General features: G+C 38.0%; 1 protein-coding gene and 1 pseudogene across 3 annotated transcripts in view; one reads left to right on the top strand and one right to left on the bottom strand.

Moving 5' to 3' along the window:
• The window catches only part of UACA (uveal autoantigen with coiled-coil domains and ankyrin repeats), an 85,627-nt gene that overhangs the window by 18,700 nt on the left and 42,074 nt on the right, over nt 1–24,853 (top strand). Inside the window, exon 1 of one of the 3 annotated variants that reach the window (XM_070797007.1) lies at nt 4,818–5,418. The exons of 1 other annotated variant lie outside the window; for it this stretch is intronic. Coding sequence is in view for 1 of the 2 variants with exons in the window: in XM_019968198.2 (XP_019823757.2) it covers nt 24,790–24,828 (39 nt within the window). In the remaining variant the exon portion in view is untranslated. Of the gene's footprint in view, nt 1–4,817; nt 5,419–24,045; nt 24,829–24,853 lie in introns of those variants that run through there. One more of the 3 variants, XM_019968198.2, reaches the window with a different exon arrangement.
• On the bottom strand, nt 17,256–17,734 carry LOC109564728 (ubiquitin-conjugating enzyme E2 N-like; annotated as a pseudogene).

Raw genomic sequence — 24,853 nt, 5'->3', positions numbered from 1 at the left:
TTATTAAATATTTCCAAAACATGAAGACTATAATTAAACTAATTATCCAATTTAGAAATCTGCCAGGGCTTCCATGGTGGCTCAGACGGTAAAGAATCTGCCTGCAGTGCAGGAGACCTGAATTCGATCCCTGCGTGGGGAAGGTCTCTTGGAGGAGGGAATGGCTGCTCACCCCAGTGTTCTTGCCTAGAGAATCCCATGGATAGAGGACGCTGACAGGCTACAGTCCATGGTGTCACAAAGAGTCGGACGTGACTAACACTTTCACTTTCAGTGAACGTCCAGACCCCAAACCAGGCATGTTTCCCATAAAGGTACCTTCCAGTACAATATTAATGTTATAATCCCTAACGTTAAACTCTAAAATCAATTCACAGTACTCAAAATAACAAAAACACCAATGGAAGCATTTGTTATTCATTCCTTTTTAAAAACTTTGTTTTCTCTGATTATAGAAAATTGTAATCCTTAGAGATTAACATTTAGATTGTGAAATCATCATATTTACATATATGTGACATGTCAAGATATCCAAGATATATTTATTCTGTGAAAAAAGCAAGTTGGAGGATAGCCTATTAGTATAATCCTAGTTTGGTTAGTTGGAGAAGGAAATGGCAACCCACTCCAGTGTTCTTGCCTGGAGAATCCCATGGACAGAGAAGCCTGGTAGGCTGCAGTCCATGGGGTCGCACAGAGTCGGACACGACTGAAGCGACTTAGCAGCAGTTTGGTTAGTAGAGAATTTTTTTTTTAATTGGAAAAATATATACTAAATTCTTTATTAAACTCTTAAAAGTAGTTTCCTATATTTAAGGAGTACAGGAATATGGGGTTCTCAAAGATACTCCTGCACCACACTTTAAGAGGTGGGTTAGATTTGGTATCATTCTGTGTGTTGAATAAACTCACGTACCAGGTTATTTTGATGCTGATGGCTTACCTGCTACATACAGCTCAGCTTGCAGGGCTGAACTGCTCTATGGAGTGAGTATCTTAGGTGGTAGAGGACAAAGGAAAAAAAACAGTCAGCAAAGGGACCCTATTTTCAAAGAGAAACTCCTCTTCTTGATTCACTTCAGGACTTCTTTGAAAAATTTTTCTGAACCACCATCTGAGATTGCTGTCCACATCAAGTAGAAGTTCTAGAACAGTTTGAGGGTATTTAGTAATTAAAACTTAAATGTTTCTACCTTACATATATTTGGAGTTTTTAGTTTTTGAGAACATTTTCTGTTATTTTCATTTTAATCAATTTAATCTGAGCAGGATGGGAAAGTGTGTTAGAAAAGAAGATGTTTCTACCATGATGAAATATTTCACATAATTTATAAATAGATTGCCAATATAAATTAATCTGCTCTGTGGACAGTAAAGTTCAGAAGAAATATCTATTTAAAAGGGAACCAATCAGTTTTATAGTACTTCATATTATTTATATGTGATGCAGTATCAGATAATTTCAAAGTAATCTGTTTTGATTATGTGCATTTTCTAATTGTTGTATAATCATTGTTTATGTAGTAAAAGGAGAAACTAAGGATATTGTGCTTTCTTAAATAGTATTTTTACCATTTTAGAAACATAAATATTAACTTTCCTTTTGTTGGTTGTTCCTCCCCACCTCCAAACGTCGGGGAGGAGAGGGAGACCTCTTCTTTTTGTAGTCCTTTCTCTATACTGGCTTGTTGTTCTTTAGTCACTAAGTCGTGTCTGGCTCTCGCCACCCCATGGACTGTAGCTTGTCAGGCTGCTCTATCCATGGGATTTCCCAGGCAAGAATACTGGAGTGGGTTGCTGTTTCCTTCTCCAGGGGGATCTTCCCAACCCAGGGATTGAACTTCTGTTTCCTGCATCAGCGGGTGGATTCTTCACCACTGAGCCACCAGGAAAGTTGTAATGTTGGCTCTGTCTAAAAACCATGTGTGTGTATTCAACACATAATCTAAAAAAGTACAATTCAGTCCGTAAACAAAAGCTGCTTATTTTCCTAACCTTCTTATACCTAAACACACAGTCTTCTGCTTAAAATGAAGGAAATTTGGACTTTAAGGTGGAAGCAAAGAAAGCATGTCCATGGCTGACTGAGTGGAAGACATGCATGGACTAGAATTGAACAATGTACGTGGCAGAGCTTTGGTAGGCAGCTTCACTCAGACCTCTTCTTGAGTTTTCTGGAGCAGAATTGATGCCAGGTTCACCCTAGCTCCGGACTTGTAGAGCTCAGCTCAGCTGTCATTTTCTGTGAGATTGCTCTTCCAGCTCTTTGTTTATATAGCTTTATGATAAATCCAGTTTTTCTTAAGGCTACTGAATGGGTGTTTTTTTCTTGCAAGTAAAGAAGCTTGAATAAAACAATATTCATTGTAGAAAATACAGAAAATATAAAGAATTCAGGTCTTCTCTAATCCCACATTCCATAGTTGTTAACTGTTTTGCTATTTCCTTTCATTATTTTTCTGAATGTTTATTCCTTAAAATTGTGGTCTTACAACCTAGATTAATGTTTGCATGCCTTTTCGGTGTACTGAGCTCTCTGATCTTATTTCTACTTCAGATGAAAATTAAAGCCAAGTGAAACGAGAATTGGAGAGACTAGTAGGTATGTACTTTTAAAACCTGAATTTTGGAGAGATTTAGTTTTATTTTTAAAAGAGCAGCAAAGAGGATGCTTCTAAGCTAGTGAGAAAATCGTTGCTATTTTCAGTTTTTACAGATTTCCTCAGTGTTGCTCATACATGTCTTGTAAAAGTTTGAATTTCAAGTTTTGTTAAGGGAGACCCAGTTTCCTCTTGTCAGGGGAAGCCTTTTTGTCACCTTGATAAATTCACATTAGGCTTGTTTGAGCAGAAGCTCAATCTTGATTGGATTCGAAGATGCTGAGTTACACTGAAAGTTCACTGAAGTATTAAATGTCATCTTATTGTATTATAAGAAGTAAGCAGCTGACTAGTGGGCTGGATACTTCATCCAGTCTTTCCCTATAGGGAAGCAAGTTGATCAGAAGCTTTCTTGGTGAAGGCAGTATCAGAAGAGTGGGAATGAGTCATACCGTTCCAATGTTTGAAGCCACCATTGTGTTTTGATGACTTGGTGTCCTGTCATCTTCCCTGGTTTGTTCTTGCAAGGTCAGTACCTGAATTTCTGAAACTTTCCCTCTTAATGCACCTCTCCTTTTGTTCCAGTTTGTTCACAGTGACTTTAGTTGTGCCTCTCACTCTTGATTCCTATTTTTTGGTTAAATGACAACATAGGAAAGGCATGGTTGAGCCTGATCACGGCCCATCCACCTCTGTGGAGACTGTGGTGCATTAAGAGATCTATCACCAGAGATCCTCCTCAAGGCTGAAAGTCCATCAAGAAAGTTGAAGGATTTCCTTTTCAAACATGGAGGAGGGAGATTTACCAGAATTTGTTGGCTATCTCCCTCCTGTCACAACCATCAGCAGCAAATGTTCCCTGTAACAATTAAAATCACATGTTTTTCTCACATTTTGGACTACTGCTTTATTTTCAGGGAGGTCTGTGGACATCTTTGGTCTAAAGGAAAGAGGGCCAAGACTGACTTATCTATATTTGCCATGGGAGTGGCCACATATAATGCTAATTATTTACCATTCCTGAACTGGATGATCCCCCAACAGCTTGATTCTATTTTATATATATGAGCTTATTTTAAAATTTGATTTTCCCTAACGTAACAAGGAAATAATTTTTAATTTTCTATATGTCATAATGCAGCTTTGGAGTCATAAAAGTGAAAAGTGAAAGTTGCTCTGTCATGTGCGACTCTTTACAGTCCATGGAATTCTCCAGGCCAGAATACTGGAGTGGGTAGCTGTTCCCTTCTCCAGGGGATCTTCCCAACCCTGGGATCAAACCACCAGGGAAGCCTATTTTGGAGTCATAGGATCTGCTAAAATCATCAATAAAGAGAAAAATCTATCCAACACATCTGTCAAATGAGTTTATCAGATATTCTGTCAAATAAGATTTGAGTCTAGGAGGTGTGTTGCAAACATTGCTTTGTTTGGTTGGGGCTTTCCTTGTTGAGGAAAAGCCGTTTGGGGCAAAACTTATATACTCGGGAACGTTTACTATATAAGGAAGGAGTTAAATCTATGGAAAGGTCACACTCTTTAAGGCAATTGGAGGTAGGTGTTGGTTTAAAATAGTGCAATATACATACTCGGAGAAGGCAATGGCACCCCACTCCAGTATTCTTGCCTGGAAAACCCCACGGACAGAGGAGCCTGGTAGGCTGCCATCCATGGGGTCGCTAAGAGTCGGACACGACTGAGCGACCTCACTTTCACTTTTCACTTTCATGCATTGGAGAAGGAAATGGCAACCCACTCCAGTGTTCTTGCCTGGAGAACCCCAGGGACGGGGGAGCCTGGTGGGCTTCCGTCTATGGGGTCGCACAGAGTCGGACATGACTGAAGCGACTTAGCAGCAGCAGCAGCAGCAGCAATATACATATTTCTGGAAGAAACCATGAAGCACAGCTTTTAGCTGGTTATTGCTAGCTCAACTAATTTGCCAAGCACAAATCCCCTTGAAAAGTAAAACTCTAATACAGTGTAAAACACTCAATTTTAGACAGATTTTCAATTGAATATTTGTTACAAAAGCAAGCCACAGACATTAATTGAAAAATCATAAGTATTAAAGGATTATCATATATTTAGGTTTCTGTGTTCTTAAAAATTCTTCTCTTTGAAGTGTACACCTTAGTTAAAGATATTTCTGTGTATTATTGTCTAACTTCATGAACAGGCTTTATGAGCAGCCTGCCTGAGAAGTTATACAAAGGAAAATATCCATAATGTTGTTTTACATTTATATGGCCACCTTTCTGTGTGAAGTAGTCAGGCTGAGAAAGAATTCTTTGATTTCAGTATTTGTTAATTAAGTTTATTCAGTCACTCAACAGATACTTAAGTGCCTACTCTATGCAGCCAAGTGGCAAGGCTATGAGGGTGCAGAATACTACTCCCTGATCTTGAGGAACTTGTAGACAGACAAGGGCGGGTCAGGAGGCAGTATTACAGGGCTAACACATTTAAATATACAGTTACAGCTCTGTGTGGTAATACGTAATAGGGATAATACATAATAGGGAAGGTCTGACTTGGTCTGGGAAGGCAGAGCAAGTGTCTCTGCAAAAGCTGAACTGAGATCTAAAAAAATGAGTTATTGTTAAGCAGCATCGAGGAAGGAAATGCTGTAATTAGGTACTCTGTGAAGGAACCTGGTACTTTTGAAGAACTTCACTATGAAAAGAGATTGGAGGACTGAAGGGAGAGTATCCAAGTTCAAGATTACACTCCAGAAGTTAGAAGGGGCCAGACCATGAAGAATCTTAGCGATCATTTTAAGGAATTTGATCTTGAGAGCAGTGGGAAGTAGCGGAGAGTAAGTACAGTACGTTTACATTTTAAAAGTTAATCTATTTGAATTTGATAACTGTATAGTATTAATAGTTCTTTAGAGGGTATGTTGTCTAATCCCGACTTAACCCCTTGGTGGTGGTGGTGATGGTAATAGCAGTAATACTTAACTGCCATGTATCTTGCGTTTAGTCTATTGATTCTAATTTTTATAACTAATTGGGTGGTTATAAATGCTAAATGATATTAGCTTCATTTTACAGATGAGGATACTGAAACTCTGAAGGGATAAATAATTTGACCAAGGTCATTAGCAAATAAGTTATCAAGCTGGGAACTTGCTGGGAACTCAGTCGAGGATTTTCTGATGCTAAATCCCTGTTGGCTAATAGGAGCACACTCAGTAATAGGCCATTGTACTCTTTCTGGCCAAATTATACATTCAAACAAGTTGTCAAAGATGTTTTTAATAATGATAAATGAGTGCTTCTCTGAGACTGAGTTAGTTTTTAAACAAAATGAATAATAATAAAAAGCTTCTCTTAGTGTCCAGCAGAGGGAGCCAGAAAGACTGGTATTTGAATACAGTGGAGTTCTCCAAGTTAGGAATATTCATTTACAAGCAATTCTGTTGAACTCATATTAAAAATAACCATGTAAATGAAATATGTGTATTTTGATTTAAAAGTAAATGTTTATGTATTGAAAATGAGGAAGGATGTGTAACAAAATGTAAAGTTGTTATTATCTCTTTAATTGTGGTTTTGCTAGGTTGTCTTTTCTGCTTTTCTTGAATTTATATCAGTCTTGTATAATTTGTCTACCCTTTTCTTGAGTTTATATTAGTTTTGTATAACTTGTGTGTTATATGATAAAAATAGCTGTCATTTTTTGTTTATATGGGTGAGATAAGAGCTATTAAATGGTTCATCAAGTGTTTTAAATGCTCTTCTAATCTAAAATGCATCGCCAGTCATTTTCTTGCATTGTTGATTTGCTTGGGAAATCTTTTTCATATTAACTAGGTAAATTTAGGCCATTACTTAACCTGAATCTTCAAAATTTTGAGTTACTATAATCTACATTTAAGAAAATATATTCAGTAGAAATAAAAGATGTATTATTTTAGATTCTTGGTTGTCATATTAATAGGGACATCTTAGAGTATAAAAGAAAAAATTCATTCTGAATAATATGTTTAATATGATTTGGATTTAGAACTGAGCTCATGGCATCACCTTTCTCTTGCATCCATTTTGTAGAAATGTAAAAAGTTTAAAACCAAGATAACTCTTCTATGGACTGATGACTAGATAATCTTTGCCCTTTTTTTGACAGATTGGTATACAAAAACATTGAAATTTAGAATTAGAGAGTCTTGAATTTGAATTTTTACTCTGTCATTTGGTAGCTGTTTTACGTTGGCAAGTTACTGAATGTCTCTAATTTTCTTTCTCTTTACATGGAAAATGAAGATGGTAAATAAAAGTCTTTTTGCTCAAGTTGAGGATTATGTGAAGGGAATGTGAAGTGCTTATTATTAATAATAAATGTTAACTTATCGGGTTTGCAACTTTAATTCTTTTTTTGCTGCAACCTCACTTCCAACAACTGAACTGAACTGATTTATTCTTTATGGACTCTATATTTACTCATACCCCCAGCTGCTAGAGAAATACACATCTTTCACTAACTGTGCTAGCCTATAATCATAGGTATCCTGCCCTGTATTCAGCTACTAAAGTAATAGCTTCGCATCACAGAATCCCTCCACCTTTTTTTTTTTTTACCTTTTGCTTCATTTGATTTCTGTGTTAATCAACTTGGCTATAGAAATAGATAACTCCCAGATTTCGGTGGCTTATAATCAAATTATCTTACACAAAGACTTCGGGCTGCCTGTGCAGAGTGGCCCTGTTCCATGTGTTTTCAGTCTAAGACCCAGACTGAAGGAGCAGCCTCTGTCTGGACTTGCAATTTGCATGGTATTGAGAGCTCAGAGGGCTGACTGAAACTTGTGATAGCCCTTAAAGCTTCGGTTCAGGTGTGGAGTGCCTCATGACTGCCAAAACATGTCACATGATTAGGTTCAAAGTCAGTGAGGCACAGGGACAAATATTGTTCCCACTGGAGGGTATAGGCAAGTTAGAATTAATGAGCAGGGATATAGAGCCTTTTCCAAGGATGGGTATGGTAAAGAGTGAACAGTAATGTAATCTGCCACAATCTCGCCTCTTGATTACAAATATTAACTTTCTTCCTTTCTGCGTACTAGATTTATTTATCCTTTCCTCAGGAAAAATAGCTCATGAATTTCTTCCAATCATATTAAAGTCTTGAAGCACATTAAAATTTCTACATCATTTCTGTATGTAGATTTTCTTGATCCAGAGACAAGTCATCTTCCACCCTCTGTCTCCCCAGTGTACAATGATGGAGCAGGGATAGGCTGTCCACAGTAAACCCATTTGTTAAGAAAGGGGGAGAATGGAGGCACACAGCAATCACTGTGCTGTGCTTAGTCGCTCAGTTGTGTCCAACTCTTTGCAACCCCATGGACTGCAACCTGCCAGGCTCCTCTGTCCATGGGGATTCTCCAGACAAGAATACTAGAGTGGGTTGCCATGCCCTCCTCCAGGGAATTTTCCCAATCCAGGAATCAAACCCAGGTCTCCTGCATTCCAGGCAGATTCTTTACTGTCTGAGCCACCAGGGAAGCCCAAGAATACTGGAGTGGGTAGCCTATGCCTTCTCCAAGGGATCTTCCCAACCCAGGAATCAAACCGGGGTTTCCTGCATTGCAGGCAAATTCTTTACCAACTGAGCTACCAGGAAGCCATAGCAACACATTCTTAGAATTGCCAGGGTACAGCAATCACTGGATCCTAGCAATTGTAAGAATGTGAGTGTGTGTATGTGTGTGTGTGTGCGTGTGCGTGTGTGTGTGTGTGCGCGCGCGCTTGCTTGCGTGTGTCACGCATGCTCAGTAGCTCAGTCATGTCTGACTCTCTGAGACCTCATGGACTATAGCCCACCGGGCTCTTCTGCCCATGGGATTTCCCAGAAAGAGTACTGGAGTGGGTTGCCATTTCCTTCTCTAGGGGATCTTCCTGACCCAGGGATTGAACCCACATCTCTTGTGTCTCCTGCATTGGCAGGTGGATTCTTTACCACTGTACCACCTGGGCAGCCCCAGTTATAAGAATATTCTTGGGTAAATACAGTGAGGCCTCCTTTTCTTCACACTAGGGGATGCTCCTTGACTAGGCCCTGGTTGTGCTCCTGTGTGAGGCTCCCTAGGTCATCATTTTCTGTGGCCGTTGGCTGTGCCGTCTGTGAAGTGTTTCCTTTAATATACTCATCCATATTGGAACAGAGTGTTGGAGGGTATACCCTTCTCAGCTGGGGAATGGGTAAATGGTGAGCAGCTTTCCTGGCCAGCTTCTCACCTGTAGAAATGTGGGGACCCATGATGATCTAGGAGAGTAATAGGTCTGTTAACTCAGGCTAGGGATTGTTTTGGAAGTTGTCTTTTGTCTTTTTATCTATTTGATTTCAGTCAGATCCATGTGCTATGAACTAATCCTCAATTCCTTGAGAAATGCATTTTTCTCTAGACATCAGTACAATTATCTTGAGCTTATCAGGCTTCTCTGGCACCACATCCTTAGTCTCTTCCTGTGGGGAGTTACCCTCCAAGCCATTTTGTTCCACTGAAAGAGTTTACTGGGTGAAAGGAAAACATTTGTTTCCTTTACTCACAACTCACTGAATAGTTTTGTATTCCCAAGTATGTGTGGGTTTTTCCCACACCACGCAGTTCTCTCTGGATACCAGCTGGGTGTCCTATACTATAACTCAGTGTTGGCACTACCCAGAACTAGCTCAGACCTCACAGTTTCAGGGATCAGTCATGGAACTATAGATGCTCCTCTCCCACTTGGTGGCTCTGGTTAGTTCACGGGGTCGCAGAAGAGTCAGACACAACTTAGCAGCTAAACAACAGCAACATTAAGGTAATAATGACCTTAAATTTTAAAAAGGATACTCTGATTTTTGTATGTTATCCAAAACTCTGTAAGAAAGTTGTGGTAGACAGTATAATTATTTCAGATTATCCAATCCCCTGCTTCCTTGAAGATGATCATATATGTGTCTGTGTGTGTGTGTGTATAATATATATCCCCACGTGTATGACTTTTGCATATCTCACAAAGACTAGACCTCCCACGGTTATTGATTTGGGGACTGCTCATGTCATATGCTTTGGCCAAATTTGGGCCAGCCTTCTTGTTTCAATACTTTATCAAAAGAATGCCCTTCCTATAAGGGTTGTTCTTTCAGCCTTGGTTTTGGAGGGGCGTCTCAGGCTATTTCTACAGAGCTGACCCATAGTCTACAACATAATGTTAATAGGATATACAAGTTTGTTATTTTGAGAAACCACTGAAATTCGGAGGTAATTATTACAACAAAATGAACACTGCAGGAACTGGAACCAGAAGTAGGGTGCTACCTTCAGTACCAGTACCACCAAAAATAATAAAAATATGTGATGTAGGCATGGAGGCCAGGGGGTGGGACAGCAAGGAAACTGTAAGCGCAAACCACATAATGTAGTGGTAAACAAAAAGGTTAGGTGTGAAATATTAGACAACTTGGTGAAAAGACTGGAATTGTGATTGGCATCTAAAGTGGGAGTATGTAAAAGTAAAGTGTTAGTTGCTCAGTAATGTTCAACTCGTTGCGACCCATGGGCTGTAGCCAGCCAGGCTCTGTCCAGAGGATTCTCCAGGCAAGAATACTGGAGTGGGTAGCTATTCCCTTCTCCTGGGGATCTTCTCAACCCAGGGATCAAATCCGGGTCTCCTGCATTACAGGTGGATTCTTTACCACTGAGCCACCAGGAAAACCCCATTATTGAATCAGGTAGGGTTCTCCAGAGAAATAGAATAGAAGATACTTATATATCTCTATCTCAAAGATATCTGTATCTAAGAGAGAGATACTTATTTACTTTAAGGAATTAGCCTACGTGAATATGGGATTGAAAAATCTGATGTAAGGCAGGCCAGCAGACTGGGAACTCAGGCAGGACTTCTGTGTTACAGCCATGAGGCAGGATTGCTTATTCTCTGGAAATTTTCAGATTTTGCTCTTTAGGTTTTCAAGTGATTGGATGAGGCCCTACCCCACATTATCAAGGGTTATCTCCTTTACCTCCTTTACCTGATTTCAGATGTTAATTACATCTACAAAATACCTTCATAGCAACATCTAGACTCATGTGCTGTTTTGAAGAGAGTGGAATATGAATACAGAAAGTACATTCTAATAAATCTCATGATAAGGCAGCAAACAAATTAGTTTGATCACAACTAATAAACTAGATGTATTTTGGCTGAAGATGTTTGAGCATCTAAAACAGTGGTTGGCAACTGTGGCCCACTGCTTGTTTTTTTATAAATGAAGTTTTATTGTAACACAGCAATACTTATTTTTTGTATATTGTCTGTGGCTGTTTTCATTCTGCAGTGACAGTTGAACAGTTATAAGAGAAACTGCATGGCTTGCAAACCCTGAAGTACTTACCATCTAGCCCTGTATAGAAAGTGCTTGCCAGTGCTTAAAGAGTACATAGAAATGCTGCTTGTGGTTCTTCTCTGTTATGGTTCATTCCTAGTTCAATATTTCCCTTCAAGTATGAATGTATACTTACTAAACGTTACAGTAGCAATGTTTTGTTGTTGAAAGCCACAGATTTTACTAGTTTCATAAAATTTAATAATTTCTTAATTTTTCTTTGCATGGACATTCAAATTTTCTCTTAGATCACTTGCTGAATTCAGTTTTTATGGATAAAATATATATGAATGCTGTTAGTTTTTAAATGAACACTTGTGTATCTTTGGGAATGAAGAGAAAGTACTTTTTGTACAAAATTTGGTCAGCTTCATATTATTACAGTTGCAGAATTCATTGTTTGTCTCTATTTTCCTTCTTTTAAGATGGTAAAAAGGTATATTTCTATGCCCAGCTCATCCCCCTTTTTTTAGATAATGGATTAAAAAAAAGTAAGCTATTTTTTAATTTGCTTCTTTATCTATAAAATGGAATCAGACTACAAGATACATTTGTTTGCCAGCCAAATAATAAGTTGCAGCTTTAGTAGGTAGAGAGAGTCTAGGTCCTGGATTCAGACAGCCCTTGGTTTAAATGTAGTGGTTTGAAACAACAGCTATTTTACTTGCTGCTGACTCCATAGGTCAGCAGTTTGGGCTGGGTTCCGCTGCTTGGTTGTTCCACTGGTCTTGTCTGGGATTACTCATGTGGCTGCCAAGTCATCTGGTAGTGCCTCTAAGGCTGGGTGGTCTAAGTTGGCCACGCTAATGTGTCTGGCAGTTTTTGCTAGATTGCATGACTGGGTGGTTGGGCTCTTCCTCTCGTAAGATCTCTCATGCTCTAGGAGGCTAGCTTGCTTACACTGTGTCAGCAGCAGCCCCAGAGGGGAAGCTGCAAGGTCTCTTGAGACTTAGATTCAAAGTTCTACAAGATCACTTCTGCCACAGTTCAACTTGTCAAGTCCAGCCCAGATTTAAGGGATGAGGAAATAAATGCCATCTTTTGATGAGAATCATGGCAAAGTCATATTGCAAAGGATGGGTTTACAGGAGAGGAGGGAATTAATAGTAGCTGCCCAAGCTAACACCATCAGTTGCTTAGTTCCTTTATGCCCCGTTTGGAAAGTAGAAATAACAATGTGACTTAGAGAGTTTTTCTTATAGTGTAACAATTATGTCTGTAAAGCACTTCGAAGTATTTCTTAAAGAGTTTTGAAATTGAATCTTTATTTTAAATGCTGTGTTTTATTATTGTATGCTTAAATATCATCAGAGTAGTCATTCGTCCTCATTATTAATTTTGTCATGTATTTTTAATGAAGAGAAACATATTAAGACTCATTGGGAACAAATCCTGTGTAAAATAACTGTGCAGGAAGAGTTAGGCATATGTGTAGAACTATTATCTTTTTCATAGTTAAAAAGAAAAGCAGTTAACTTCTAATGTGTTTGTAAAAACATGTATTTTCTTATGACCCTCTGTCTACATATCTTTGTATTTCCAACTTTCAATTTTAAAAATACTGGCTAGTAGGGTAAGATTTATTATCAGTTTAATTCTCGAAGGGTCTTTTTAGTTCTAGCAAACATATTTTTATTTAGCTGTTTCTCTGCAAAGCCAAGAATAAATAGAAAACCAAAGAAACAAAAATATCTCTTTATTTTTCACTGTAGTCAAATAGCATCAGAGGCTCTTTTATAAGTGTATCTGTTTTGCTTTTTACTTCATCAAGAATAAACATAGAATGTTTCCTAAATCTGTCCTGTTTTCAGACATTAGCAGAAATGTTTGTTAAAACTTACCAGAAGTATTACTGTGTTCTTTGGTGTGTATAAGGTGGGGTAGGAGGCATAATAGACCCTTCTTGGTTTTTACCTTTATACTGAATAAAATTCACTCATGACACTTAGATGTTAGAACTAATTTGAATACATTTTTCTCTAAAATTTTCTCGGGAGAAATTTTTCTCCCAAATAACCAGTTGCTTAGCATTTTAAAGGGGATCTTAAATAAGATCTTTTATATCCAGCCTAAGAGCTCTATTCTTGTATGATACACATTTATAATTTGTTGTGTTCAAGATCTGTGTATATATTTACTTTAGAATTTGACGCTTCTTCTGTTACCAGAAGAATGTTAAAATAAAACAGGAAGGGTGAAATATGTAATATTATGAAAAAAATGATACATATTAAAATTGGAGAGGCAATTTCCTATCTATTTTAAACAACCTGTTTTGGGCCCCTAGACAGCTCTAATAAAGGAGCAAATACCTGCAATAGTTCGTGGTAGACAGTCTGGTATTTATACGACAGACTAGAATAGAATCAAACGGAGTGGTCAGGAAATCTTATCAAGGCAGTGCTGAGTCTTTTAGACTGTAGTTTGTTTAAAGTTATTTTATTTATTTATTTATTTTTAAAATTTTATAGCATCTTCAGTATTTAAGATGTTAGATTTGTTATTTAAGTAATAATAATAATTATTGTTGATTTTTCTTGACATTTTTATGTAGAGAAATTCAGGAAAGCAGGATTTAGCCTGTTAATGTCTTGGTCAGAAAAATGGTTGACAGGATAAATTTTCCCCTTCCTCTAATTGTTCCAGTGAGTCCTGACTAAATAGTGCTTTCAGATGACATAGTGGAAGACTTGAGTAGATAAGATGGGGCCTAATTAAATAAGGAAAAGGAAAAATCAGAAAGGGAAGAGAGCCTGGCATCTAGGAGAAAGATAGTGGATGCACAGCTTTTGTTTTCCTGTTTTATTTTAACATTCTCTTTTTTTTTTTCTTTTTCTGTTATGTAAGATCTAACTTGCTGTTATATAAGAAAGAAGAGTAAATAACCTTTGGACTAAATGGAATGGGGGAAATATTTCTAACTATCATCAATCCAGTGAACTGTAGAACAGTTCTTAATTGTGCAGCCTAATCTTCAAGGAATGTTTATGCTTCATGAGCTTTGCTTTCTGCTGTTCGCTCCATTTTCAGTTGGGGCTTGTCTTGGGTTTAGTAATGAGAATGGTGATAATTGTAGTGTACTGTGGAAGCCTTAAACTCATTGAGTTATGTACTTTAAATATGTACTGCTTTTTACATGTCAATTATACTTTAATAAAGTGGTTTAAAAAAGAGAGATTTTGGCTGTCTTATTCACTTCTATATCTCTGGTGCCATGCCTGACATATATTAGGTGCTTCGTTGAAGTTTGTGCATGCAAATATGGAAGTTTTTATTTTTTTGATGTAAAGGACATCTAAGTTTCTGAGGCTTAAATTTTTAAAAGATACTTGCTTTTTACATCAAAGATTTATTTTCAGATGATTTGAGAAGTTGAAATTTCTTAATTAGTAGAAACCAGTGGACAGGTCTAACAAAAGAATTCTCTAATCATTCTGCAGCTAACTGCAATTGCCTTATACAGAATCCCATAATCTCCCAGTGACTCAGTTTCTGCATATATAATATGAGAATCAGTTAGCATTTCAATATGAGGAGGCTGAAGGAGGTAGTGGGGATAACACTATTCAGGGATTTGTAGACATGAGCATAGCTTGGTGTGCTACAGTCCATGAGGTTGCAAAGAGTCAGACATGACTAAGCAACTGAACAACAACAGGACATGAAGGAATTTGTTTTTCTCCTCCAAGAATAGGAAACTACTGAAAGATTTTCAGTGAGGTGGCAGAGGGCGTTTGAAAGGGAGTGGTGGTGGTGTGATTTGGTGTGCATTCTGAAAATCCCTTTGGCTACAGTGTGGAGAATACAAGGGAAGGGGCTGGAATGAATCTGGACAGACTGTTTAGGAAATTAATGCAGTAATCCTGGTGAAGGATGGTGCTGACTTGAAGTAGGGTGATGTTGATTGACATGGAGCTGAGCAGTTGGATTTGAATAATGGGGAGGTACTCATCTCACACGCTGGTAAAGTAATGCTCAAAATTCTCCAAGCCAGGCTTCAGCAATACGTGAACCGTGAACTTCCTGATGTTCAAGCTGGTTTTAGAAAAGGCAGAGAAACCTGAGATCAAATTGCCAACATCCCCTGGATCATCAAAAAAGCAAGAGAGTTCCAGAAAAACATCTATTTCTGCTTTATTGACTATGCCAAAGCCTTTGACTGTGTGGATCACAAGAAACTGTGGAAAATTCTGAAAGAGATGGGAATACCAGACCACCTGACCAGCCTCTTGAGAAACCTATATGCAGGTCAGGAAGCAACAGTTAGAACTGGACACGGAATAACAGACTGGTTCCAAACAGGAAAAGGAGTACGTCAAGGCTGTATACTGTCACCCTGCTTATTTAACTTATATGCAGAGTACATCGTAAGAAACTCTGGGCTGGAAGAAGCACAAGCTGGAATCAAGATGGCTGGGAGAAATATCAATAACCTCAGATATGCAGATGACACCACCCTTATGGCAGAAAGTGAAGAGGAACTCAAAAGCCTCTTGATAAAAGTGAAAGAAGAGAGTGAAAAAGTTGGCTTAAGGCTCAACATTCAGAAAACTAAGATCATGGTATCTGGCCCCATCACTTCATGGGAAATAGATGGGGAAACAGTGGAAACAGTGTCAGACTTTATTTTTTTGGGCTCCAAAATCACTGCAGATGGTGACTGCAGCCATGAAATTAAAAGACGCTTACTCCTTGGAAGGAAAGTTATGACCAACCTAGATAGCATTTTGAAAAGCAGAGACATTATTTTGCCAACAAAGGTCCGTCTAGTCAAGGCTATGGTTTTTCCAGTGGTCATGTATGGATGTGAGAGTTGGACTGTGAAGAAAGCTGAGCGCCGAAGAATTGGTGCTTTTGAACTGTGGTGTTGGAGAAGACTCTTGAGAGTCCCTTGAACTTCAAGGAGATCCAACCAGTCCATTCTAAAGGTGATCAGTCCTGGGTGTTCTTTGGAAGGAATGATGCTAAAGTTGAAACTCCAGTACTTTGGCCACCTCATGCGAAGAGTTGACTCATTGGAAAAGACTCTGATGCTGGGAGGGATTGGGGGCAGGAGAAGGGGACAACAGAGGATGAGATGACTGGATGGCATCACCGACTCGATGGACGTGAGTCTGAGTGAACTCCGGGAGTTGGTGATGGACAGGGAGGCCTGGCGTGCTACAATCCATGGGGTCGCAAAGAGTTGGACACGGCTGAGCGACTGAACTGAACTGAAAGTCTCTGAGATTTGGTGCCAGGGGAACAAGGAGGGTCTGGTGTCAAGACTCATCTCTATATTTCTGTCTTGTACAACTAGATGGATAATAGTATCATTTACTGTGTTAGTGAAAGTTGGAGTAAGATCAAGTTTCAGGAGGAAGAACATGTTTATAGTTTGAAACATTGAGGTACTTTTAAGACACTGAAGAGGGATTGTCAAGAAGAAATTTGAATATGTGGGCCTGAAGCTTAGAGAAGCCTGGGTTGCAGATGTGTATATGGCAGTCGTATGTGAACAGATTTTTTAATTACAATATGATGAAGTGCTTTGTCTACAAGTTGTGTTTAATTTTCTAATTTGTGGTGTTATTTCAAACCTGGTGATTTTTCTACTCATCTTTTTTTTTTTAATTTTAATTTTTTTAGAATGACAGAAACTATTTTACTAAAACATAAGATTTACAAAAGTTTCCAGACAAGCCACACAAAATGATCACAAGGTTTTTCTTGAAGGGAGAATTCTACACTTGACAGGAAGGTCACAGTGTTACTAATAAGGGCTGTGATATTTGTTTAATGTTTCCATTTTAGTTCAAATGATAGAGCTTGTCCATCTACAGTGTCTAAATAAAGTTAGACTTGGCTGGAGAGCATATTCTAAAAAACTGGCTAGCTGTTTTTACCCAATGCAGTTAGATCACCATAAGACGGGAGAAAGGAACTCATTAAATAAACTAAAACTACCTTCTCCCTCACCAAAAAAAAGTATAACACCCGCACCCCTGCTGCTAACCCTGACCACCACCTTTATTCACAGTGCTTTCTATTTAAACCGTGATGGGGGAAATGAGTAAAAGCAGAGAGGGGTCACTGCTTTTGAATGTTTCACAACATCCAGATAATACTTGAAGCCTCTACTCAGGCTTTACAACAGTGAATCAGGGCAAGACATAGACTTGCTAATGTGTATTTAATCACCAAAGGACTGAACCTGTCTAGGCTTTTATTCTGTAATGTTTTTAAGACTGTGTCCATTAAATGCAAACAAAAAAGGAAGACGTCTTGGCAGAACAGAAGTCATGCAGACTTGATGATCGGATCAATGTAAATATTATTCATGGCATATAGCCTAGTCCATGCTCTAGCTGTTTCTATGGCTTGGGCTTCGTTGGCCTTCCAGTGCTCTTATACTGTTTGCTAATGGATTATCTGGTTTGGAAGCACTTAACAAAGCCAGGATCCATGGCAGAACTGTTCATATGGCAGTGCTGGGGACCACCTATTCAAAATATCTAAACATATTCTTCCCAGCTTGTCTACATTAGGATGATAAATTTTGGTTATAAAATGTACTTTAGGGGCTGTCATTGGGTACTCTTCTGGAAGGAATAGTTCAAGTTTAAAAGTCCCTCCCTCAAAGGGGGAATCCTGTGGGCCAGCAGCGACCACATGAAAATAACAGGCATTGCTTTTCTCTGGTTCTGCTTTATGCCAGGAACTGGTTCTGCCAGCAGATGCTGGGTTTCCTTGATAATCTTGTGGGGCAGCCCGGCCATCTTGTTAGATCCTGAGTTCGGCCTCTGATCTTGTCTCCCTACTCATCTTTTAGTAGGTAGTTTACTAAACTATCTACTTTTTTTCCTACAATTTTTTTTTTCTGATTTTCTCTCTTTGGAACTATTTCTATACCTTCCATGTAATTAATGTAGTATTACAGCAGGGAGAATCCCATAGACAGAGGAACCTGGCAGGCAACAGTCCATGGGGTCATAAAGAGTCAGACACAACTGAGCATCTGAGCATAGAACATAGATGGCAGTGTATTATGATTATTTGCATGTTTACATATGTATCTGTCTTTTTCATATTGTGAGAGCAATTGAAGAAAATAACTGGGTTTTATTCCTGTGAATTGCCTGAGGCCAGGTCTCATGTATATTTTGTTCCCTATTTTATATCCTGCACCTGACTTGTGGCATAGCACATACCAAATGATAATGTGTATTTAAATCCTGAGTCGAGTATTTAAATATATCCCTTTACACATAATGCTTGGTAAATTTTTACTGAACAAAATAAATTATCCCATCTTCTGACAGTTATTCAGTATTTTAGAAACGAAAGACAAAACTCCTTTGCTGCTTCTCCTTATCTGTGTTAGCGGTTTTTGACTTGGAGTTCTTGGATTCCATATTTGTAGAGAGATCAGTGATCCTCCAAAAATAAATGTAAATTATTTTGATTATGTGCTTATATATACATTTAAAAAGAGTGTCCATTCCTTTCATCTCATTCTTGAAGGGGTCTGCGACACTAGAATGATCAACAACTGTGAATTAGTTTAGCATGTCTTTTTCTTGGTTTTAAGCAGTTTCTATGAAAGTTTTGTGGTAATCTGTGAAAGTTTTCTGTATGTTTCTCTTTTGGATAATGCATCTAAAATGGCCTTTAGGCTAAAACTGGTCTTTAAATAATATTACCTGTGACCTATTGAGTCTATCCCTTAAATATATAAATACTTTATATGAATTTGCATATATTTTAAAGTCTACTTGCTTATTTGCTTCTATAAAGTTCTTCTCAAGAGACCTTCTTTCCTAAATATTGAATAAATGAAGCAACTGTTGGACTCATTTATATTTAAAAATCTTAACCAGACCTTTTAACAGAGAAGAAATTAGAGGTTAGTATACAAAATTTTTAGTAATTTTTTTTCTGTGTGGTGGAATTTCTATTTTTATATGTAAAGTTAAATGTATTACAAATTTTCTACATTAGATATGTATTATGTAAACATTTTTAAAATTTCATTTAATTTCTGAAAAGTTATGAATTTGCAGTTGATGCTAGTATGAGGAAATCACTGTTGAAACTTTTAAGTGATTTTCTTTATGGTGATTTAGTGTTTAAAGGTATCATCTATTTAGGTCTACCTAGAATCTTTGTGTTAGAATGTTTTATTTATTCTCTAGAAACAACTGTATTTTGATTTTTACCATAGATGTGTTGGCTTGGTACATTCTGAGTTTAATGAATAGCTTCTTTTCAAACAGTACAGTACTGAAGTACAGAAACATATTTATTATATATGTGGTAAATACTTAATGCTTTAAAAAAAAAACTGCTTCTTTTCAGAATCCTTTCATTCAGTAGCACAGGACTCATCTTGTAAGTATATGGCTGTGAATGAAAATGGCTTCATTTTAATCCAGAGAGGACTGAGTGGAAAGGATATACTGTGTTTCCTGCCAAATTAATGAATCAGTGAAGGGCCTTGGTGAGAGGCATGTTAAAAAATTTATACATCAACCACATTTATTGGACCAAGTGTCAAAAGTGCATGAACCAGAAGTTGAGAGAATAGTTTAGCCTAGTGAACCCCTGATGAACCTGTAACTCAGCTTTAACAATTATTGACCTGTGGTCAATCTCATTTCATCTCTATCTTCACCCTCTTAATTTTGTTTTTAAAAGTTTATTAATTAATGTAAATCATGCTAATGATATTGTGAGACTGCATTCCTTTTGTTTTCTTTTGAATTGTGGTAAAAAGCACAGACAGTTTACCATCTTAACCATTTTTAAGTGAACATGTCAGTCATATTAAGTATATTCACACTGTTGTGCAAATTATCATCAGAAAATTTTCACCTTATAAATCTAAAATACATCCATTAAATAACAACTCCCCATTTCCCTCTTTCCCCAGATCCATTCTATGTTTTGTTTCTCTGAATTTGACCACTTTGGATACCTCATAAGTGGAATCATAGAGTATTTGTCTTTGGAGGGCTGAAGTTTATTTCACTTAGCATAATGTCAAGATTCATCTGTGGTGTAATATGTGAAGAATTTCCTTCCTTTTTATGCCTGATTCCTATTCCATTGCATGTATATACCACATTTTGTTTATCAGTTCATCCATCAATGGACATTTGGGTTGCTTCCACCTCTTGGCTATTGTGAATAATGCTGCAGTGAACATGGGCGTGCAGATACCTCTTTGAGACTCTACTTTCAATCCATTCAGATATATACCCAGAAAAAGGATTAGTGGATTGTGTGGTTCTATTTTTAATTTTTTGAGGAATCTTCATCTCGTTTTCTGTAGTGGTTACTCTGTGTTCATTCCCACCAACTGTGGGAAGGGTTCAGATTTCTCTACCATCTATGGGAAGGGTTCAGATTTCTCCACATTCTTAGCAGAACTTATCATTTTCTAATTTTTTTATCGTAGCCATTCCAATGGGCGTGAAGTGATATCTTATTACGATTTGATTTGTATTTCTAATTTAAGGATGTTTAACATCTTTTTATATGCTTATTGGTCATTCATATATCATCTTTGGAGAAAGGTCTAATTTAACTCCTTTGCCCATTTTTAATTGGGTTATTTGTTTCTTTATAATTGAGTTACAGTTCTTTATATAGTCTCCTTATTAACTGTTTATCAGATACATGATTTGGAAATAGTCTCTCATTCTTTGTCTTTCATACGGGAGTTTCTAAGTTGGATCTAGTTCCAGTTTTGCTTTTGTTGTCATGTATAAGAAATTACTGTTAAATCCAGAGTCATAAAGCTTTTCCCTGTATTTTCTTTTAGGAGTTTTATGTTTGAATGTTAAATTTAGGTCTTTAAATTTAGTCTTTAATCATTTTGAATTAAGTTTTCTATATGGTGTAAGGTAAGGGTCCATCTTCATTCTTTTGCACGTGGATATCCAGTTTTCTCAACAGAAATTGTTGAAGAGACTGTCCTTTCACCGTCAACTGGTCTTACACCCTTGTTGAAGATCATTTGACCTTATATATTAGGGTTTATTTCTGGTCCTTTATTCTACTTCATAGATCTGTGCTGTGTGCGTTCTTAGTCGCTCAGTTGTGTCTGACTCTTAGCGACCCCATGGACTGTAGCCCACCAGGCTCCTCTGTTCATGGGGATCTGCAGGCAAGAATACTGGAGTGGGTTGCCATGTCCTCCTCCAGGGGATCTTCCCAACCCAGGGATCAAACCCAGGTCTCCTGCATTGCAGGCGGATTCTTTACTGTCTGAACCCCCAGGGAAGCCCAATGAGCTATGTATCTGTTCTCATGACAGTACCATACTGTTTTGATTACTGTAACCTTGTAGCATGCTTTGAAATCAGAACATGTGAGACCTCAAACTTTTTCAAGATTATTTGGCTATTTTGGTTCCCTTGAAAGTCAATATGAATTTTAAGATAAATTTTTCTATTTCTGAAAAAAAAAAATGCCTTTGGAATTTTGATAGAGATTATATTGAATCTGTGAATTGCTTTCAGTAGTATTGACATTAATGATAGTGAATCTTCCAGTCTAACATGAACTGTCTTTTCATTTATTTGTTATCTTCTCTAATTTCTTTCAGCAATGTTTTGTAGTTTTTGGTATACAAGTCTTTCACTTTATTGGTTTAGTCCTAATTATTGTATTATTTTTGATGCTATTGTAAGTGGAATTGTTTTCTTAGTTTCATTTCTGGATTACTCCTTGTTAGTGTATACAGAAGCATAATTGTTGTGTGTTGCTTTTTTATCCTGTAATTGTGCTGAATTCATTGATTAGGTCTAAATTTTTTATTCTTGTGGAATTTTTAGGATTTTCTGCGTATAACATCAAGTTCCCAGGTGGCTCAATGATAAAGAATCTGCCTGCCAATACAGGAGACCTGGGTTCAATCCTTGGTCAGGAAGATCCCCTGGAGAAGGAAATGGCAACCCACTCCAGGGTTCATTCCTGGGAAATCCCATGGACAGAGGAGCCTGGCGGGCTACAGTCCATGGGGTTGCAAAAGAGTCAGATATAACTTAACAACTAAACAACAACAACATATACCATCATGTCGTCTGCAAACAGAATAATTTTACTTCTCCCTTTCCAATTTGAATGCCTTTTGTTTCCTTTTTTTGTCTAATTGTTCTGGGTAGAACTTCTAATACTTTGTTGAATAAAAATAGTGAGAGTGAGCATCCTTATTTTGTTCCTGATGGTAGAGGAAGTGTTTCACCATTGGATATGATGATACCTATGTGCTTTTCACATATAACTATTATTATGTTGAGGTAATTTCCTTCTTTTTTTATGATTTAGTTATCTTTGGCTTTGCTGGGTCTTCATTGCTGTATGGGCTTTTCTCTAGTTGCAGTGCAAGGGCTTCTCATCGCCATGGCTTCTCTTGTGAGCACGGGCATGCAGGATTCAGTAGTTGTGGCTCCTGGGCTCTAGAGCATGAGCTCAATAGTTGTGGCGTATAGGCTTAGTTGCTTCAGGGCCATGTGGGATTTTCCCAGACCAGGGATTGAATCCATGTCTCCTGCATTGGTATATGTGGTGTCATGGTGTATAATCCTTTCCATGTGCTGTTGAATTCAGTCTGTCCCCCTGATTATTTTGATTATTTTTGAAGTAAATACCAGAAATAGGAAGTAGGCTAATAAATGGGTAAACATATGATATGCTGGCAGACACTGATAAGTATTATGAAGATGGATGAACCAGGGCCGAAAGATAAAGAGGGCAAGGGTAGCATGGGGCTAGTGCTGTAGATACAGTATTTGAGAGGTTCTCTGAGGAAGTGGTGTTTAAGAACTAGAATGACGGTAAGGGAAGAACCTTATTGGCACAGGGGACAGCAGAGGTGGGAATTTGTCTTGAGCTCTTGGGAAATAGCTGAGAAGGAGAGAGAGAGTAGGAAAAGGAGATTGAGAAACAGAGGAGGTTCAGGATATCCACAGTGTAGGAGGGTCCATCATCCTGTCTCCTGAGCCTTAGTTATTACAGAAGACAGCTCCATATATAGCTGTTATTACTCCTTGCAGATTTCCCCCTTTCTTTTTATTTGCTTTGCCTTTGCTGTCCTATTTCTAGAAAGGATGTGCTTGCTTTGTTAACCAAAGGATGGGGCCTGAGTTCTATCCCACCCAGATTTCCTCTGAAGAAGGGTGAAATGGAGTGGGCAGAGTCTCTGGGTCCAGCCAAGAATCCGTTGTGATGTCTAACGTGATTTGGGGGGAAAAAAAAGTTGTTTCAAAAATAATACATGATGGCATATGATCTTATATATCTCAGAATATGTGCCTAATATTTCGCATGGTAGAAAATGGCTTTCTTGATGATATCCGTAACAGAGTTTAGCTGGCGGCATGCTCTGCAGTGTAGCCCTTGCCTCCTTCCTGTACACAGTTGTATTGGGCGGTTTTTCATTCCCATGGAATGGTTTTCCCAAATCTGACTTTTTGGAGGAAGTGTAAATTACTCTTGTGCCAATGCGGGAACTAGAACAGAAGCAATCCCTGGAGCTTGTGGAAATTTGTCACCGTCCTTGATAATGTAAGGGATGTTGTAGTACAAGCAGGTAAAACATCAGGAGGAGGACGTGAAGAGGTTGTTTACTTTGTCCCCAAGTGGAGTTTTATTTACAGTCTAGCTCAGTGGTTAATATGCATTTGCTTCCTTTAATATTTAATCATCTTATTTGTTTTTTAAAATCCCTGAATCCAGATAATTTGATTTTCCACTGATAAAATATTTACTTGCTATATCAGGCAGGGTGCTAAACTTGGAAATTAAGAGCAGTGAGTTAAATTTAAAATTTGTTGAAAAGTATTCATCATAATGCAGACTATTTAATGTCTTGGCAGTGCCTCGCTCTTCTCATTTAACATGTTAGGAGACAGACTGGCAGCAGTTGTAAGCTGAAACCTGGTTGCATGCAGAATGAGACTGAGGGGGTACAAGGAAAATGGAGAAAAATCTGAAAATGTTGCTTTGTGTGTGTGTTTCCTTAAAGTGTGATTCTATTTGCCAAAAATAGAATTTTATATTCTGTTTATCAAGGTTATTATAACTTCTGTTTAGACAATCCTAAGACTGAAACGGGTTTAAAATGTTTTTTTGTGGGAATAACCAAATTTGTCTGTTAACAATATTGTTGTAATGTCACGCAAGTTGCTTTGATATAAAAAGCATGTTTTACAATGTGTTTGAGTCATTTTTCCCTCGCAGACCTTAGGTTTATTACTCAGAGGAGAAGCATGCATTTACAGTATATTCTTAGCTGCTCTTCTCTATCCATCACTCAGCTGTCAAGGCCTATGGAATCTAAAATAGATCCTGACCAATGGGAGACAGTCTACACGCTGTTTACGGGATGATTCGGATGTGGACAGCTTTATTGTGCACAGACGCTGGTCTGTGCCGCAGTGTTGAGGCGGCAGGATGTAGAGTGCTGTTCAAGCTTTCCAGTGGAGTCCCCGAAAAGGGAAGGCAGAGAAAGACATCTTCTAAATAACAAATAGGAGGAGTTACAGTACCTGACTTGGGGCTGCTCTTAATCAAGTGCTGCCGCTGCAAGGAAGATAATTTTCAAGCGTTATGAAGGCGGAGAAGGATTCCGAAGACGAAGAAAATATCCTTAGAGATCCAAGCTAAGTGTAGTGCAGCATGAAGATTGCAGAACAGGAAGAGTTCTAAGAAGAAGGACTGAGTCACTAGTTAGGAGTCTCTCTGAGGGCTCGCTTTGTGAGCCACAGTGATTTGTAACTTAATGCGAACTAATTTGCTGTTAGCAACAAGAAACTAAATCCTGTCTATGATGAGCTGTTGGTTTTCTTGTGCTCCTAAGAACAGAGTAGGTATCCCTGTAGTCAGTGAAA

The sequence above is a fragment of the Bos indicus genome, chromosome 10 (assembly GCF_029378745.1).
Source record: "Bos indicus isolate NIAB-ARS_2022 breed Sahiwal x Tharparkar chromosome 10, NIAB-ARS_B.indTharparkar_mat_pri_1.0, whole genome shotgun sequence".
Taxonomy (NCBI): Eukaryota; Metazoa; Chordata; class Mammalia; order Artiodactyla; family Bovidae; genus Bos; species Bos indicus.
This window is presented reverse-complemented; position numbering and strand designations above follow the sequence as displayed.